Genomic DNA, 16,227 nt, shown 5'->3' on the forward strand with positions numbered 1-16,227 from the left:
CTAAAATAAGAAAGTGTTGACTATTTTAAAACAGATTTAGTCAGGTTCCCATCTCGATTACTGAGCTTAATTTTGGGCATCTAGCCTTAGGGAATATATAGCAGTACATGCAAGTGCATTAATTCATCAAAATAAACGCAGGCCTATGAGGACTTAAATTACGTGAGAGGTTGCATAACTTGATTTGTACTCCTAGGAGTTTAGAAGGTTTAGGGATGATTTTAAAAACATAAGGATCTTGATAGAACAGATACAGAAATTGATGGAATATTCAGAACAAATAAGAACAATCTTAAAAATAGAACTAGGTCATTTAAGAATGAAATCAAGGAGCCTTATACCTCACAATGTGCAGTAAGTATCTGGAACCCTCTCCACCTGTGAACTGTGGATCAATTTAAATTTTCAAAATAGAAATAAATACTTTTTTTTAAAAACTCATGGATAAAAATTTAAAAAGAGAACTGAGGAACAGACCTAATATGATAACAGTTGACTGGCAGAATTGGCTCAAATGGCTAAATGGCCTCCTCCTGTTCCTGCAACTTCAACCCTCAAGATTAGGCTTGGTTTTAAAAGCAAATTATTCACCATATATCAGGTACAACCTGCATGAAGAAGTATTAGCTACCTTGACATAGAGTAATAAAAATCACCGCCTTTCATATTTAAAGTCTGGCTTTAATCACACTTAGTTCATTAAAAATGTATCTGCCATATGAATTCACACACAGGCCTTTGTTTTACAAAATGTATCAATTCTAGGGATATGGCCTCGATGCAAGTTCATTAATTCTTAGCTGCACCTCACTGGGTGAAGGAGTGCTTTGTATTTGACTGATCCCTAGAAGAATGATCTTAATGTAAATCAACATAAGATTTGCAGGATGAGAAGAATCCTGTTGGAAGGGTCAGGTAAGAAATCTCAAGTACCTCAAAGTACAGGTAAATAAATCAGTAGCTGCAAATCACACATAATGAGTCTATTAAATTTAATTAATTACGAATAAAAACTTGTCACTGAAGTAAGGTCGCTACCAAATTTAAGACATATTACAGAAAACGGATAAGTCCGAGTGGGCTGATTTAATTAGTTTCACATATGGTTGACTACACATAATAAAAAGTGTAAATAATTACATGGGTATTTACCAGCACATCAATATTAGTGAAACTGGGCTACAATCATCATAAATGACCAAAATGAAACATGTGGCCATTTCAAAGGTCTCAGCAAAATGGACAAGTTTACAATGGGGTGTACTTATAGCTACTGTCGACAGATATTTTCTAAGTGGTGCATTTGTAAGCATTCCTGATCTATACCCATAATCCTACCTATACGAATGTATAATAAATAAAGCTATAATTACAAGTGACCTCATAGAATCACAGAACTCTCCCAGCATGGAAGCAGGCCATTTGGCCTATCAAGTCCACACCAAACCTCTGAAGAGCATCCCACCCAGACTCACCCCCCTACCCTATTCCCTGTCCACTGTGGGCGATTTACCATGGCCAATCCACCTAATCTGCACATCTTTGGTCTGTAGGAGGAAACCGGAGCACCCGAAGGAAACTCAAAGCTGGGGAGAACATGCAAACTTCACTCAGACAGATGCCCAAGGATGGAATCGAACTGGGGCCCCTGTTGCTGCGAGGCAGCAGTGCTCACCACTAAGGCTCCCTCCTGTGCTAAGTATGGGTATTTGTTGCCCATCCCTACTTGCCAAGAGAGCAGGTAGGAAACAATCACATTGTTGTTGTTCTGCAGTCACACCCAGGCATTTGTTTTTACAACAATCAGCAAATGTTTCGTCACCAGACTCAACTCCACACTCTTGTTTGGCAGGGACTGAATTCATATTTATGACAGGATTTGATCCCGAGTGCAAACATTACCTGGGTCTCAGGATTAATAGGTCTAGTAATAATACCAACAGGTCATCTGCTCTCCTCATGGAAATACCCAATTCACATATTTTCATTAAGGAACAATTCCATTGCAGCTTTAAACCTAACTGAACAGCCAGAGCACCTGACAACAATTCCGAGAGATACATGTCAATCTAACACCTTGTTTCCTCATTTCAACAGCTTGAGTGAAGTTTCCAGCAACTCCTCAGTAAACTGTTTCCTCCAGAAATTCCCCATACAGCCTAGAGTTAATCAGGGTAATGAGCATTGAAGTATTGCCTCCTTTTTAGGTCGCTATCAGTAAATCTGCTTCCTGCACCTAAAGGTCAAAGGATAAAATGGTCTGACATGCCAACTGAGCTGAAAATGTCCTTTAGGGAACGAAACTGCCAACCTTACCTGGTCTGGCCTACATGTAACTCCAGACCCACAATGTGGTTGATTCTCAACTGGCCTCATCCCATGAATGAATAAACAAAAGCCCAGCCACAACATCCCAAACTCACTCAGTTACCCAAGATTCCTCCAATGCTAAACCTATACCCAGGAGTCAAGTAAGTTGGAAATCTTCACTGAAACGAAGAAAGGTAGGTCTGATCTGTAATCTTGTTATCTGATAGAAAGAACATGGGAATAATGTTAAAATAGAACTAGGCCATTGAGAAGTGAAATCAGACGAGGTTTTGCTCTACAATCATAGAAATATTGAATTATCATTTCCAAAGGCTGTAGATCCTATATTAACTGAAATTTGCAAGAAAGATTTGTATATATTTATTTGGCAAGGTCATCAGAAATAGGGATCATGACAAAGGGTAAGGAGGAGGGAGAGCAGTTGGCACGCACAGGAGCCATGATCCAATTCAGGGGTGAAATTGAAAAGTCTATCCCTGTTCCGATTTAGTTGCTCCAGCATCATTTGTATAATAATACTCAATACAAACATGAAAATAATACAAAAAGCTAACTTCTATTTCTGTTAATTGCTGGTTGGATGATAAGTGGCAACTACTTAGTTACATTTAAGTATATATTTAACTGTGCTGTTCAGTAAATGTGCCTTATACATATCAATAATTCCCAAAATTTCAACTTGAACCTGAAAATAGCAAGTTTTTCCAACTTTAAGAACAAATTTCTTCTGGCTTGAATTGGATGGTGACAGGAATAATAACTTTATTTTTGAATTTATGACCAAAAGTTTTTCCAGCAGTTAAAACAGTACAGATTGTACCTCCCTAACTCAGCACTCCCAGCTCTCCACCCAAAGGACTTCAGTGTTTGCTGTACCTTGATCTTTACTCATGGCTTTTTGTTGCACTTTTCAGTTCAGTTTTGATACTTTGAATCCTGTTTCTGGTGTCCAACTGGACAATCATTCATCCATTAAGAGGCGTTTTTTTTTTAAATCCAGTTGTACCAAAAATATTTTTGTGCTTTGAATATACTTGGATATTTTTGATACCTTAAAAACTTTCATCAGGACTTCAGGCACTAACCATGGTACTAGACCAAGTGACATACAATTACTTTTTCTTTGACCCTCATACAACCCTTCAAGGTCCGGTACTGTCCAAGTTTCAAGATTGGCAGATTAAGGGGGCACAATCTGCATCAGTTTGTAAACAAATACATATTCAACAAATATTATTAAATATTAAAACTAAAAATACAACCCACCATAAAATTCAATAAGTATGAAATAAAAATTCAACACAATGACATATAATGCATGTGCAACAGTGATTTGCATTTTACGGAACACATAACAATCTCAATAGAAACCAGTAGTTTTAGTAAACATTTAGCATATTTCAGCAGGTTAGATTGCAAGTACAGTAAATACACACACTTGGTTGTCTATTGCCATTGAAACGGTTAAACTGTGGCCAAATGACATATAAACAACAGTTACATATTCACACATTTCATAAACTCAGTAAAAATAGAATACTTGCACATAGATGCAGCAGACAGACTAGTTTTAACACCTGCCCCATTCAAATACTTTAGAAAATACTCTCATTCCAATGGAAGTGTCACCTTTTTAGATATTTTGAGTTAGAAATGTCAAAGCAGAAATAATCTTTATGCTTTGTCTTCAACTGTATTTAATGGTGCCCTTTTCCCCAAGGATATATTCATTTTACTGGAAAAGCAGAATGAAACTAGTGAAAGTTAGATGACACTTTACACTAAATTGTGTCCAAAAGTACATGGAATGAAATGCTACAAAAATGTTTAGGGTTGACCCATTATATATGTTGCTTACTAAAGCTGCAGTCATTAAACTGTATCAATTTCCTCCAGGCACAAAGCAGAGCTAATTCCTCAACATCACATCATAGCAGTGCAACGCACAATACAGGTTACATGCAAAGCACAGAGTTGCCCAGAAAACAAAATTTGCATCATGTGCCTGTATCATGATGTAAATGCACGTTTCCAAGATACTTCATGGGCCAACTGAACAGCTATTCCACTATTATAGTGAGAAAATATCAACATTGCCAACACTCTGGTTAAAAATTAAGTGCTACACCACAGCTGTGCTGTTACAGCCATTTCACACTGGAAACATTTTTTTGGCGCAGTTTGCACTGACATAAAGGCTCCAGTGTAAACAGGGCATCCTGAATAAGGTCAGCAAAGACAGAGAATTAAATAAAGAAAAACAGATAGCATAAATTGAAAGAAATCAAACAGACAGTTAATTATAATGGAAAGAGTATAGTGGATACAAAAGAAGGACAAGGGGATTTAGTTTTCTTTTCATTAAAAGCAACATATTTTTCACATTCAAAAGCCCAAACATCAGACAATGCACCTGCTGCATTCCTGCAGCCAAGAATAAGTTGATTCTGAAGCTCTCGTACGTATTACACCGTACATCACAAACACAGCATATCTTACCAGTAGACTCAGAATAGTTCCTCTTCAACACAAAGTTTGTGGCCGGGTTTTTATCTGTGTGCAAAATGAAAATTTTTTAGGCAGCTGTTTCCAGGGGTGGGAATAATTGGAAATGTGCACCACTATTCCTGGGACTGGTATGAAAAAAAAAAATCAGCACTGGATCAAATTCGCTGTAGCAACTTATGGAGTCAACCTCACAGGCAGACGAACATCCCTTCACAGTTTTGATTGCAGCACTCTCTTGATTTTTGTGGCATTACAGATTCCAAACACTAAAACGTCTGTGCTTAACACAGCGAAAACAGACAGACAACAACAAATCTACACTCATCTGATTTGTATTTGTTATTTTATGACTACTTAAGGTTTCCAATTTTATCTGCAGAAAATCAACTCCATACCACACCACACATTAGATATAAACCAGAGCTTGATGATGTATTGAAGACTTTAGCATTGGAAGACAAATTGAATCTCAGATGTAAGACTGTTCTTTTCAACAAGAAAAAGCTACATTATGCAACATACAACTCATATCCCACAGTTCAGTGTTGACCAATTTATTCAGACATGCAATTCCCTCTTAAAGAAGCTTCATATACCAGTGCCACTATCCCAGATTAGTTCCATCCGCTGGGTTTCGGTTTCAGTTTCAGAGAAGTGTATGCTTATATGTGGAACTGGACTGGAATTAATAATAGTGGTTGGAATCTGCTCAAATTCTCAATGCTTTTTCTTTCCATCATTGCACAAATCTTCAGGTTGTTAAAACCCAATATGTTTAACTGTGAGCTCCTGAGTTACCTGCTTGTCTTATAATTTTCAGCTTCTGCAGGCATCTGCACATCTGTCTCATCCTTACTTAGTGTTTGGAGAAATGCTTCCCAAAACAGAACACTTACCCAAAGGCACATTATTAAGGCACTTTACATTTTACAAAAATACACACATGACTATATATGTGATGACCAAGGAATGTGATCAAGTCACTGGCTCAATCACTCATTTATGATCCATTAAGCATCACAATTTACATATGGCAACAGTGCTACACTTGAGTAATACATTCATGGAGTCATACAACCCTGAAACAGACACTTCCGTTCAACCAGTCCATGATGAATGTAATCCCAAACTAAACTAGCCCCATCTGCCTGCTCCTGGCCCATGCCCCTCCAAACCTTTCCTATTTATGTGCTTATCCAAATGTCTTTTAAACATTGTAACTGTACCCACATCCAGCACTTCCTCAGGAAGTTCATTCCATACACGAATGACTCTTGGTGCAAAAAATTTGCCTCGTGTCTTTTTTAAATCGCTCTCCTGTCACCCTAAAAACATGCCCTCCCACTCTTGAAATTCCCCCATCCTAGGGAAAACACAACCACTGTTAACTTTATCTATATCTATCTATTATAAACCTTTATCACTACTGGTCACTACTTAACCTCCTATGCTCCAGTGAAAAAAGTCCCAGCCTATCCAGCCTTTCCCTATAACTCAAACCTTCCATACCTGACAATACCCTAGTAAATCTCTTCTGAACCCTCTCCAGCTTAATAATATTCTCCCTATAACTCGGCAACCAGAACCGGTCACGGTATTCTTGAACTCAAAGTTCTGCAACCTCAACATGGCTGCCGAACTCCTATACTCAAAGGACTGAGCAATGAAGGCAAGCATGCCAAACGTGTTTTTAACCAACCTGTCTATATGTGACGCAAACTTCAAAGAATTATGTATCTGCACCCTTAGGTCCCTATGCTCTACAACAATACTCAAGGTCCTACCATTAACTGTACAAACAACACCCTTGTTTGTTGTACCAAAATGCAATACCTCACATTTATCCACATGAACTCCATCTGTCATTTTCCAGCCCACGGATAGATTTAATCAAGATCCCTCTAATCTTAGAAAATCTTCTTCACTGTCAATTATGTCACCAACTTTGGTGTCATCCACAAACTTACTAACCATGCCTTCTTTATTCTCATCCAAATCATTTATACAAATGACAAAAAAGCACACAGAACTGATCCCTGCGAAACACCACTGGTCACACCCTGAATCCCATGTGACCTAACTTTATTAATTAGTCGACCATGTGGAATTTTGTCAAAGACTTCCCTAAAATTCAAACGAACAATATTACATTTAGCTCTCTGCTGTTAGGGAGAGGGTTAAAAAGTGTTCCTTCTGTTGACTGCTCTCCAGCAGATTTATGTGAGGAAAACATTCATCTGCACAATCACAAAATCCCCCTACCATCACGTTACATTCCAAACAATTAAACGCACTAAACTCCATTACAGAGGTCATAAGGATGACAATTACTAAGTTGAAACGATCAACAGGACCAAGCATGCAGGATCAAACGACAAAGGCCGAGATGAAAGGCAAAAATAATATAAACAATCAAGCAATCCTTCAGAACATCAGCCCTTGTGAATTTAAAAATGTAACAAACAGATAGAACTACCAATATTAAATAAAAGCAAAACATTGTGGATGATGGAGATATGAAGTAGAACAAAGTGCTGGAGAAACTCAGCCCGTCTGACAACTTCTTTAGAGAGACATGTTACTGATTCCCAATAATTCTTCACAAAAGTTAACAATAATTCTTCTTTGGAACTGCTGGTGAAGGGAGTGGGGGGATAGAAATAAGTGGGATAGAACAGCAAGTATAATAAGATAGAAGCAGACTATTAGTTCAGGATTGGGAACTGTAAGGTGTGAAGCTGCATACCAACAACTTACAGGGGAGACGAGGTCAGCAACTTCAATGACTTGATTCTTATAGTCCAGATGGGAGGAAGTATCTGAGAATTGGAACTCAGTGTCTGCATGGTAGAGGGCTATGTTAGATAACAAAAGCATCACATCATCACTGATTTAATAACAAAGTGAGGTTCAGACCCAAGAGGATAGAAAGAGGGGATGGTTTAGGAGATGGGAGCAGAGAAATTTGCGGTCACTGATATCATCCTGACAGCTCACTGTGAAAAGATTAAGAGTAGTTGAGAGGCCAGAGTACTGGAGATGGATTTCCTCTTATCCAGACTGCTGCCCAAAGGATTGGCACAAATGTGACAGAAGAAGAGTTCAATGTTATGCCCTGCCCGAAATTCACTGAAGTGGTCATGAAGGGGTAAAACTGAGCCCTTCACAGAGCAAGACAGCATTCAAAGTTCCAAGATCAGACCGTCAGAGGATACGTCAATGTACAAGAGATTGGATTCGACGGGATAGGGTCAGAAGAAAGGAGTTGTAAGAGAGGATATAAAAGGGCATTGGAACACAAGCTATTACTGGCTGCCACAATGGCACTTTTTTCTCAACTGAGAATTTCCTCACCACAGAGTCCACATCTGTGATCAACACACTCCTGTCCTGATCCCTGAGAAGGAGAATCCTCCCTCTCAGACCTCAATAGGATTCCCATTGTCCTCGCCTCCCATCCCAGCAGCCTCCATGTTCAAAGGATCATCGAAACGTAAGACCAGAGGTTGGGTTACTGGACCCAAAACATGAACGCTGCTTTTTCCTTCACAGATGCTGCCAGACCTGCTGAGCTTTTCCAGAAAGTTGGTTTTGCTCAAAGGACCATCGCCCATCATGTCTGCCATCTTCAGCACAAAGCTGGAAGCCAGTCAAAGGTGGAGGACATACTCTACGTGCAGTTTTTGAAGAGTTAAGTACATAAACAAAGTGCTTTTGGTCAGTGTTTTGCAAAGGTGGAGAGGGAGTATTACTAATCAGGGACAACATTTGTGCAATTTGTGCAACAGTTAGGTGACTAAATTTGCTGAGTAGATCTGGATGTAAAATCCATTTGGGTGGAGAGAAGTAATACTAGGGGAAAGAAGTCATGACTGGGAGAGGCGTACAGGCGTACAAAAATAACCAAAATATAGATCAAGGTATGTAAGAAATATTGCGTGCTTGTGATAATGTAATCATGCAAGAATCATGAGTGATTTCAATTTACATACAAGCTAGAAAATCAAATTAGCAGTAGTTTGGATGACGATCAAAAATGTCTTTAAGGTGCTTTCTTAGTGCAGAACATTCTGCAACCAACCAGGGGGCACGTTACTGTACATTCGGAATTGAGTAACATCGCTAATCAATGACCTCAAAGTAAAGGCACCCTTAGCTGCAAGGCCTCTTTAAATCTTGTTTATTTAATAATTGAGGAGAACCAAGGCTATGATCTTGGAAGCTTAATGCTGTCCTAAAAAAAGCCTGATGGGAAGGAAATCCTCTTATTTAAAAACCCTGTGCATTCAGTAACTTTACCTCCAGCCACACTCTTAATTGCTCACCACCATCACTCTCATGGGCCGGGGGTCTTGGTCACTGTTGAACACAAGAACAGAGTAACGATGGGAAAAGTTTGGGAAGTGATCGGGAGGAGATAGCCTCGTGGTCTTATCACTGGATTGCTATTCCAATGAGTCTGGTAATGTTCTGAGGACCCGGGTTCGAATCGCATCACAGCAGATGGTGGATTTTGAAGTCAATAAAAATCTGGAATTAAGAGTCTAATGATGACCACTAAACCATCGTCAATTGTTGAGAAAAACCCATCTGGTTCACTGATGTCCTTTAGGGAAAGAGAATACCCTCTTTACTGGTCTGGCCTACATGCGATTCTAGGCCCACAGCAATGTGGTTAACTCCTAATTGCACTCTGGGATGGGCAATAAGTACTCGCCGAGCCAGAAACCCATATCTCATGAATGTTTTTTTTTAAAAAAGCATTGTTTTAAGGAAGAATGCTCTGTTGTTACCTTTGGCTCAAACTAAAGTAAACTTGACACAATCTAAACCACACTGTGGTCCTGAGCTGAAATTTCAGGTTCACAAGTTCCAAGACAGGCAGAGCCTCAGGGTAAGCATTCCTGATTGCTAACAGTTCCATGCCCTCTTAAATCCTTGGGCCTAGCCAGCTGGTCTTGGGGGTGTCTGATTGTTGGCTAGAAACCTTGGTGAAAAGGTAAATGTTTTTCTGTGTTCAAGTAGTTCCCTCCAATCAGAAGTGTCCCTTATTACCCTAAGTCTTCCCGTGCGTCCCACCCCAAATCCACTCTCAAAAGTTCTGGGATCAAGGTAATTTTTTAGAAACCCAAAGTGAAACACTGATCTATAACTAAGTAGATTTTGAAACACCAATTTCAAACATACATTCAGCTTTCAAGTCCTAGTCAGTTTTAGAGCAAATACTAATATGATGGTCAGATAGTTTACAGTCTCTGCATTCTGTATTTCTTACAGTTTTATGGTTTTCTTCCCAGCTGCTATTACTTGTAGAAGCATTTTATACAGTGCTTTTTACAGCCTCAGTAGATCCTTAAGCACGTTACAGCAATGCAATTAGTGCTGTAATTTTGGAAACACAGACTCAGAATCGTAGAATCCCTACAGCATGGAAACAAGCCATTCTGTATACCAACACTGCCCTTTCAAAGTGCATCCCATCTAGACCCAGCTCCTGCCCCTATCCCCATTATCCCATATTAACAACCACATTTACCATGTCTAATCCACCCAGTCTACACATCCCTGGATACCACAGACAATTTAGCGTGGTCATCCCAACTACCAAGCACATCTTTGGACCGGGGCAGGAAACCAGAGCACATGGCAGAAACCAGACAGACAATGGGAGAGCATGCAAATTCCCCACATTCACCTGAAGCCGGAAATGAATTTGGGTACCTGGTGCTGTGAAACAGCAGTGCTAACCAGTGAGCCACCATGCCGCCCATGTCAATAATGTTCCAAAAACTGCCATGTTTTTAAAAAAGAAGCTAGTTTTTGATCAGGATATTAGAAGAACTATCCCAGTATTCTTTGAATGATGCCCTTGGATCCAAACATGGGGAAAACGGTGCAGCAATTTACTGTTTCATCTAAAAGAAGACATTCCCAAGTTAGTGCAAAAGCCCCTCAGCAATGAACTGAAGTGACAGTTTAGATTATGGATGCAAGCCCCCTCTGATTTGAAAGAGTTAGTGCTACCAGGCAGATAAGATTAATCAGCATCATCTTATGGTTTCAAATTCAAAAACTGAAGGTGTACTGTGGTGAGCTCCAATAAAAAGCTCATCACCCTTTGGGTAGACTTTATAAACAAGGTTACAGCGGGGGACAACAAAAATTTTCACAATTTTCGTATCTTACTCAAATGCAAGTAAACAAGATTTCAATAATTTTGAAACCAATCTATAATAAGTCTATGTCATAAATAGGACAATAATTTTGTATGGTGAGACATCTCGCCCTGCAATAACTATGCCGATCTTGCGATTCCAAGTCTTACACGAGTGAAAAGGTGGAGCATAAAATTTTATTTTACAGAAATACACCAAAGAACCCAAACCACCTGCCACATATAAGATGTTCATGAAAAAGTGAACTTCATTTATGTCAAATTCAACAGTACACACAGATGCACATTTACTAAATATTTTATTTCTGAATAAAAGATTTTGTTTTAATGACTCACATTAAGTTCAAGCACCAACTATTAAGGAAAAATCCCTGATGGAAAATTAAGGTGACATCAATATTGTTTACAATTTGTTTTTCTTTAAACTCAAATAAAACTAAATAACACAGTCATGTCAAACTTCAGACAGTTGTGCAAAAAGAAAAGATTTACTGAGGTTATAAACTAACATCCCTGGGAACAAAAATGCATGTTGTACAAATGAGCACGTCTGATAAAAAGTACCTTATAGATTTTACTGTTAAGCCACAATGTGCCCAGAATTTCCAGTCAGTTCTGTAACTTTACTGTTACTGTAACATTATTGGAGGGGGGGGGGGAAGAAAACAGTTTAAAAATGGCATAATACCTTCTGAAATGTCTACAGAAAGCTAGTAATGACAGTAGGTGTTGCCTTCATTTCATGGTTGGCTCAATGATTACTGCAGTTGAAGCCACTTACAAATTGCTGTGGAGTTGAATAATTACTTAGAACATTCTTTGAATACTCAAATTCAAGATAATGTTTATCATTCAAGGAAGCTCCCAATTGACCGTTAAGGTAGAATGCCAGTAACTGGTGGGTTGAATTAGAATGGATGGTAGATGGCACAGTAGTTTAGCATTAACACTACTGCCTCACCGCACCACAGACCCGGGTTTGATTCCACCCAGGACTGCCTGTGTGGAGTTTGCACATTCTCCCTATGTCTGTGTGGGTTTCTGCCGGGTGCTCCTGTTTCCTCCCACAGTCCAAAGATGTGCAGGTTAGGTGGACTGGCCTTGTTAAATTGCCCATATTGTTCAGGGCTGTGTGGATTAAGTGGGTCACAGGGAAAGGATAGGAAGCTCTGAGGGTCAGTGTGGACTTGTTGGGACGATGGGTCTGTTCCCACACTGTAGAAATTCTACGATTCTCGTATAAGGAATGGCACATATGGTGGGAGTCTTCTATTTGGGCCCCATGTGAAATGGATGCATTCATGGAGTCAATCTCCTTTGGAAGCTGTTTAACTTTGCCACTTTTTGTATCTTTATTTTCACCTGCATCAACACCCACACCCTTCAGCTACTTACATATTTCTGTTGTAGATTTCACTCAGTACATTATACATTATATTTAACCAACCTCCTTAATTTTGCTTTATTTTAAATGCTGAGAAAGCAAAATACTGGAAATCAAAAACATTAGAAAGCACTGGAAACAGTCAATGGATCAGGCAGAATTTCTAGGACAAACAGCTATATGGAATAAGAATTAATCAGACCTTTTTAAATGCCGTTTAGTTGTAATTTCTTTCAATTTTGACAAACGGTGCACGCTCTCAACTTTGTCCCCCTTAAAGCCAAAGTGTTTTTCCAATATTTTGCATTATTTGTTGTCACAAATATATCACCCAGTAGACAGAAACTTAGAGCCAAGAACAGCCCCTATCTTGTGGTTAAGACAATGAAAAGGAAGGATAGGATTGCTTGTGATAGATGCTCCCAATCTCTGTGCAGAAACAGAACATTACTGCCCAAGTGGTATGGAACAATTGCTAGGTTATTGTATGCAAGGTTGCACCAAGCATACAATACCATTGTTGTATAAAACGTGCATACAGACAAAATGAACTATATTCATAGTGTACCAGCAGTCATTATTGGTAACTTTTTTTAAGATACATTAGTACGAGGTTTGAATCCTCAATGACATCTGAACTCTCTACTAGGGGTGACTTTTCTCAAACATATTAAAAACATACGAGCCTCCAAGAGCAATCTTTATAGCAAAGTAACCTATTCTCTTTCAGCACTTGTATACAAGTCACCATGCAGCCACAGAGTGAGTTTTCAGCTCAAACGAGGAGATATTATGCCACAATAATTCAGACATCACAGAGGACGTGAGTGTAGCAACAGAAACAAAAGAATTAAAATCATTCACAGTCACAGCAAGGTTACAATTCAGTTTAGATTTTAGAAGGCTGCACACCCTGATAGGAAACGTATGAGTAGTTACGAACAATCTGAACTCTAACAGGGTCCAGTTGTACAAAATGTGAGCTTCGCAGATAGTAAGTTAGTTTTTTTAAGGAACTGAAAAATAGGATGAAAATGTTAAATTTGGGGGTTGGGGGCTAGGTGTCAAAATAGATAAGCAAGGAGAAAGGAAGCATTGAGTAACACCTGGTACAGGAAAAGGATAAGCAGTAGAATTTTTACATGAACTAAGGACAACTCATTTATTCATGGATCTGGATAGTCTCATTGGGATGGGCATTAAATTCAGGCCCAGCCAAATTGTCCTTGAGTGGCTGCGGCCACTTCAGAGGGCAGTTAAGAGTCAAACACACTGCAATGGGATTGGAATCACATGTAGGCCAGACTAGGTAATGACAACAGATTTCCCTCCTCAAAGGATATCAGTGAACCAGATGAATTTTTACAACAATCAACAGTGTTTGATATTAGGCTAACTTTCAATTCCAGATATTTATTGAATTCACATTTCACCATCTGTCATAATGGGATTCAAACATGTCCACAGTTCATTAGCCCGGTGTTCTACATTACTAGTCCAGTGACATTATCAATATGCCACTTGTCTTTGAATGTCATAAAAGGACACAAGAGCATCAGTAATAGATGCACTGTGAGGCATTGCTGGATCCTGAAGAAACTATTTTTTTGTGATGAAGAATATATGGCATCAGGATCATAGTTTGGATGTGAGTACAATGCTAAGGTTGCAAATAGATGGAAATAAAAACAGAAAATACTCAGCGGATCCCTGTAGTGGATGAGAAAGTGTTCGTGTTTCACATTGTTTCATTAAGATACACCAAGTTTCAGCTTGCTTTCATTTAAGATTTCCAGCTTTTGTAACTTCTTCTCCAGTCAGGATCACCTCATGACATTAGCTAAGGAGGTGGTTACAATTGGCTATGAAGGTGTAGTTTCCATGTTAGAACTGGAAAGGACGGTTTCGATCTTAAATGTTTAACTAGACAAAACTCACTAATTTAAAAGGGTGGTTAGCACTGCTGCCTCAGTGCTAGGGACTAGGGCTTGATTTCATCCTTGGACAACTGTGTGAAGTTTGCACATTATCACAGAATCTACATCGGTTTCCTCTGGGTGCTCTGGTTTCCTCCCACAGTCCAGGATGAGACAGTTAGGTGGACTGGCCATGCTAAATTACCCATAGAGTCAAGCAGTGTGTAGGTTAGCTGAAATGCAGGATTACAGGGAGATGAGTCGGGGGGTTGGGGGGGGGGTGGGGGGGGTGGTGAATGCTTCTTAGAGGGTCGGTGTAGACTCAAATTAATTCAATGACCTTCTTCCATATTATAGGGATTCCATGATTCTTTGTACAAGCAGAAGGACAGCAGTTTAGAGCGAGGCATTTTTGTGTATTTTCGAACAGAAAACACAAGAACAGCGTTAAAAGCTATTCTAGCTTCAGTCTGTGTACACTACTGTGTTGTGAGGATCAAAGCTGAGAAATGTGGTAAAGTGGAACAACAGGCAAGGGAGAAGTAGCTGAGGCTGTTGAATGGATCTAAACAGGGCTGTCACACACCCAGTTTGACATTGTATTGTACACGCTGCCAGGAGACTGTCAAGCTGCTTGAATGAATGGTCTCATGAACCAGCCGCAGCAAAGCTTTCTTTAACTGTTTTGAGGAATCCATGGAAGCATAGATTGGCAACCCGTAGCACAAATATGTTCTGACAACTGCAAATTATTCAGTATAGCTCCCCATCTCAGGTTCTGTATATGATGAGTAAAATACTTTAGCTTGAGATTTGTACTGGACTTTTATACAACTTGTGCCACAGAGTTTTATTTTCATTGCAGCCTCAAGTGTTTACTGAGAATTGTTACTTCCATTACATCATAAAAATTGGTAGAAGAAAGGATCTCGGCTTCTGAAACTATTATGTTTAATTACAGTAAGGCTGTTGCGAGGATCTGTTCAAGTCTCTTCCCTGCTGTGATCTTTTTTAAATTCACCACAGTTTATTAACACCTCCAAGAAAGACATTTGTACAAAAGCTAATGACTTTTAAAAAAAAAATGGTCTCCCACAAACAGCATTTTCTTCCCTAAACTATTGATGAATAAAGCTAAATATTCAAATGAAGATATATAGGAAAGAAAATGAGGTTTTAAACCTGAAAATATTTTGGTTCTGAACTTGCATTTATTACAAATATGATATTTGCAAATCTAATAATCTTGTCACTTCAATCTGATATCTGGAATTAAAACATTTTCTTCAAACACTGCACTAAAAATTACAGGGAAAAAAATCATGCGGCTCAACTTGTTCATGTAGACACTTATGCATCACTTGAGCTTCCCCATCCCACCACAAATTTTTCTCAATCAAATCAAAGCAATAAGCACAAAATGTTCCACGAAAAGAAAGACCAAAAGAACTGCAGAAGCCGGAAATCAGTAAGTAAAACAGAAATCAATTTCTGTTTTTTGTTTTAAACTTTTTATTTCCCTCTTGTATGGTTACCTAGAACTGAAAAGAAATTGAGATTTAAAACCAATTCAGATGACAATCTGTTACCACTGGTCTTCAGTAATGTGTCATCAAATTTAGGCACAAAACACTAAACTTTAAAAAGTGGATAAATAATGTTCACCTTGTGTATATCTCCGAAAGTAAATCACATGTAGCAATCCTAACTGAATTCACTAAGAAAATGAAAAGCTTGATACAAGAAAGCTCATGAATGCTACGTTTGAGTTCCTTTTCAAAATCTTTAATGAAATGTTGCCAAGGTAATATGTTGCTAAAATTAGACTACAGGCGAGAATGAAAATATAATAATACTATTCAGATGTTGGTTAAAGAACAGAAAAGACAAATCGTTAATGGATATTTCTTTCG

General features: G+C 38.8%; 1 protein-coding gene across 10 annotated transcripts in view; it reads right to left on the bottom strand.

The window, feature by feature from the left end:
* LOC125461244 (disks large-associated protein 4-like) overlaps positions 1 to 16,227 on the bottom strand; it is a 579,923-nt gene that overhangs the window by 31,849 nt on the left and 531,847 nt on the right. For 8 of the 10 annotated variants that reach the window (XM_048549769.2, XM_048549768.2, XM_048549766.2 and 5 more), the window contains one exon: positions 4,831 to 4,884. The exons of the other annotated variants lie outside the window; for them this stretch is intronic. In XM_048549769.2, coding sequence (XP_048405726.1) covers positions 4,831 to 4,884 — 54 coding nt within the window. The remainder of the gene's footprint in view (positions 1 to 4,830; positions 4,885 to 16,227) is intronic. 10 annotated transcript variants of the gene reach the window in all.

This window comes from Stegostoma tigrinum, chromosome 19, assembly GCF_030684315.1.
Source record: "Stegostoma tigrinum isolate sSteTig4 chromosome 19, sSteTig4.hap1, whole genome shotgun sequence".
NCBI lineage: Eukaryota > Metazoa > Chordata > Chondrichthyes > Orectolobiformes > Stegostomatidae > Stegostoma > Stegostoma tigrinum.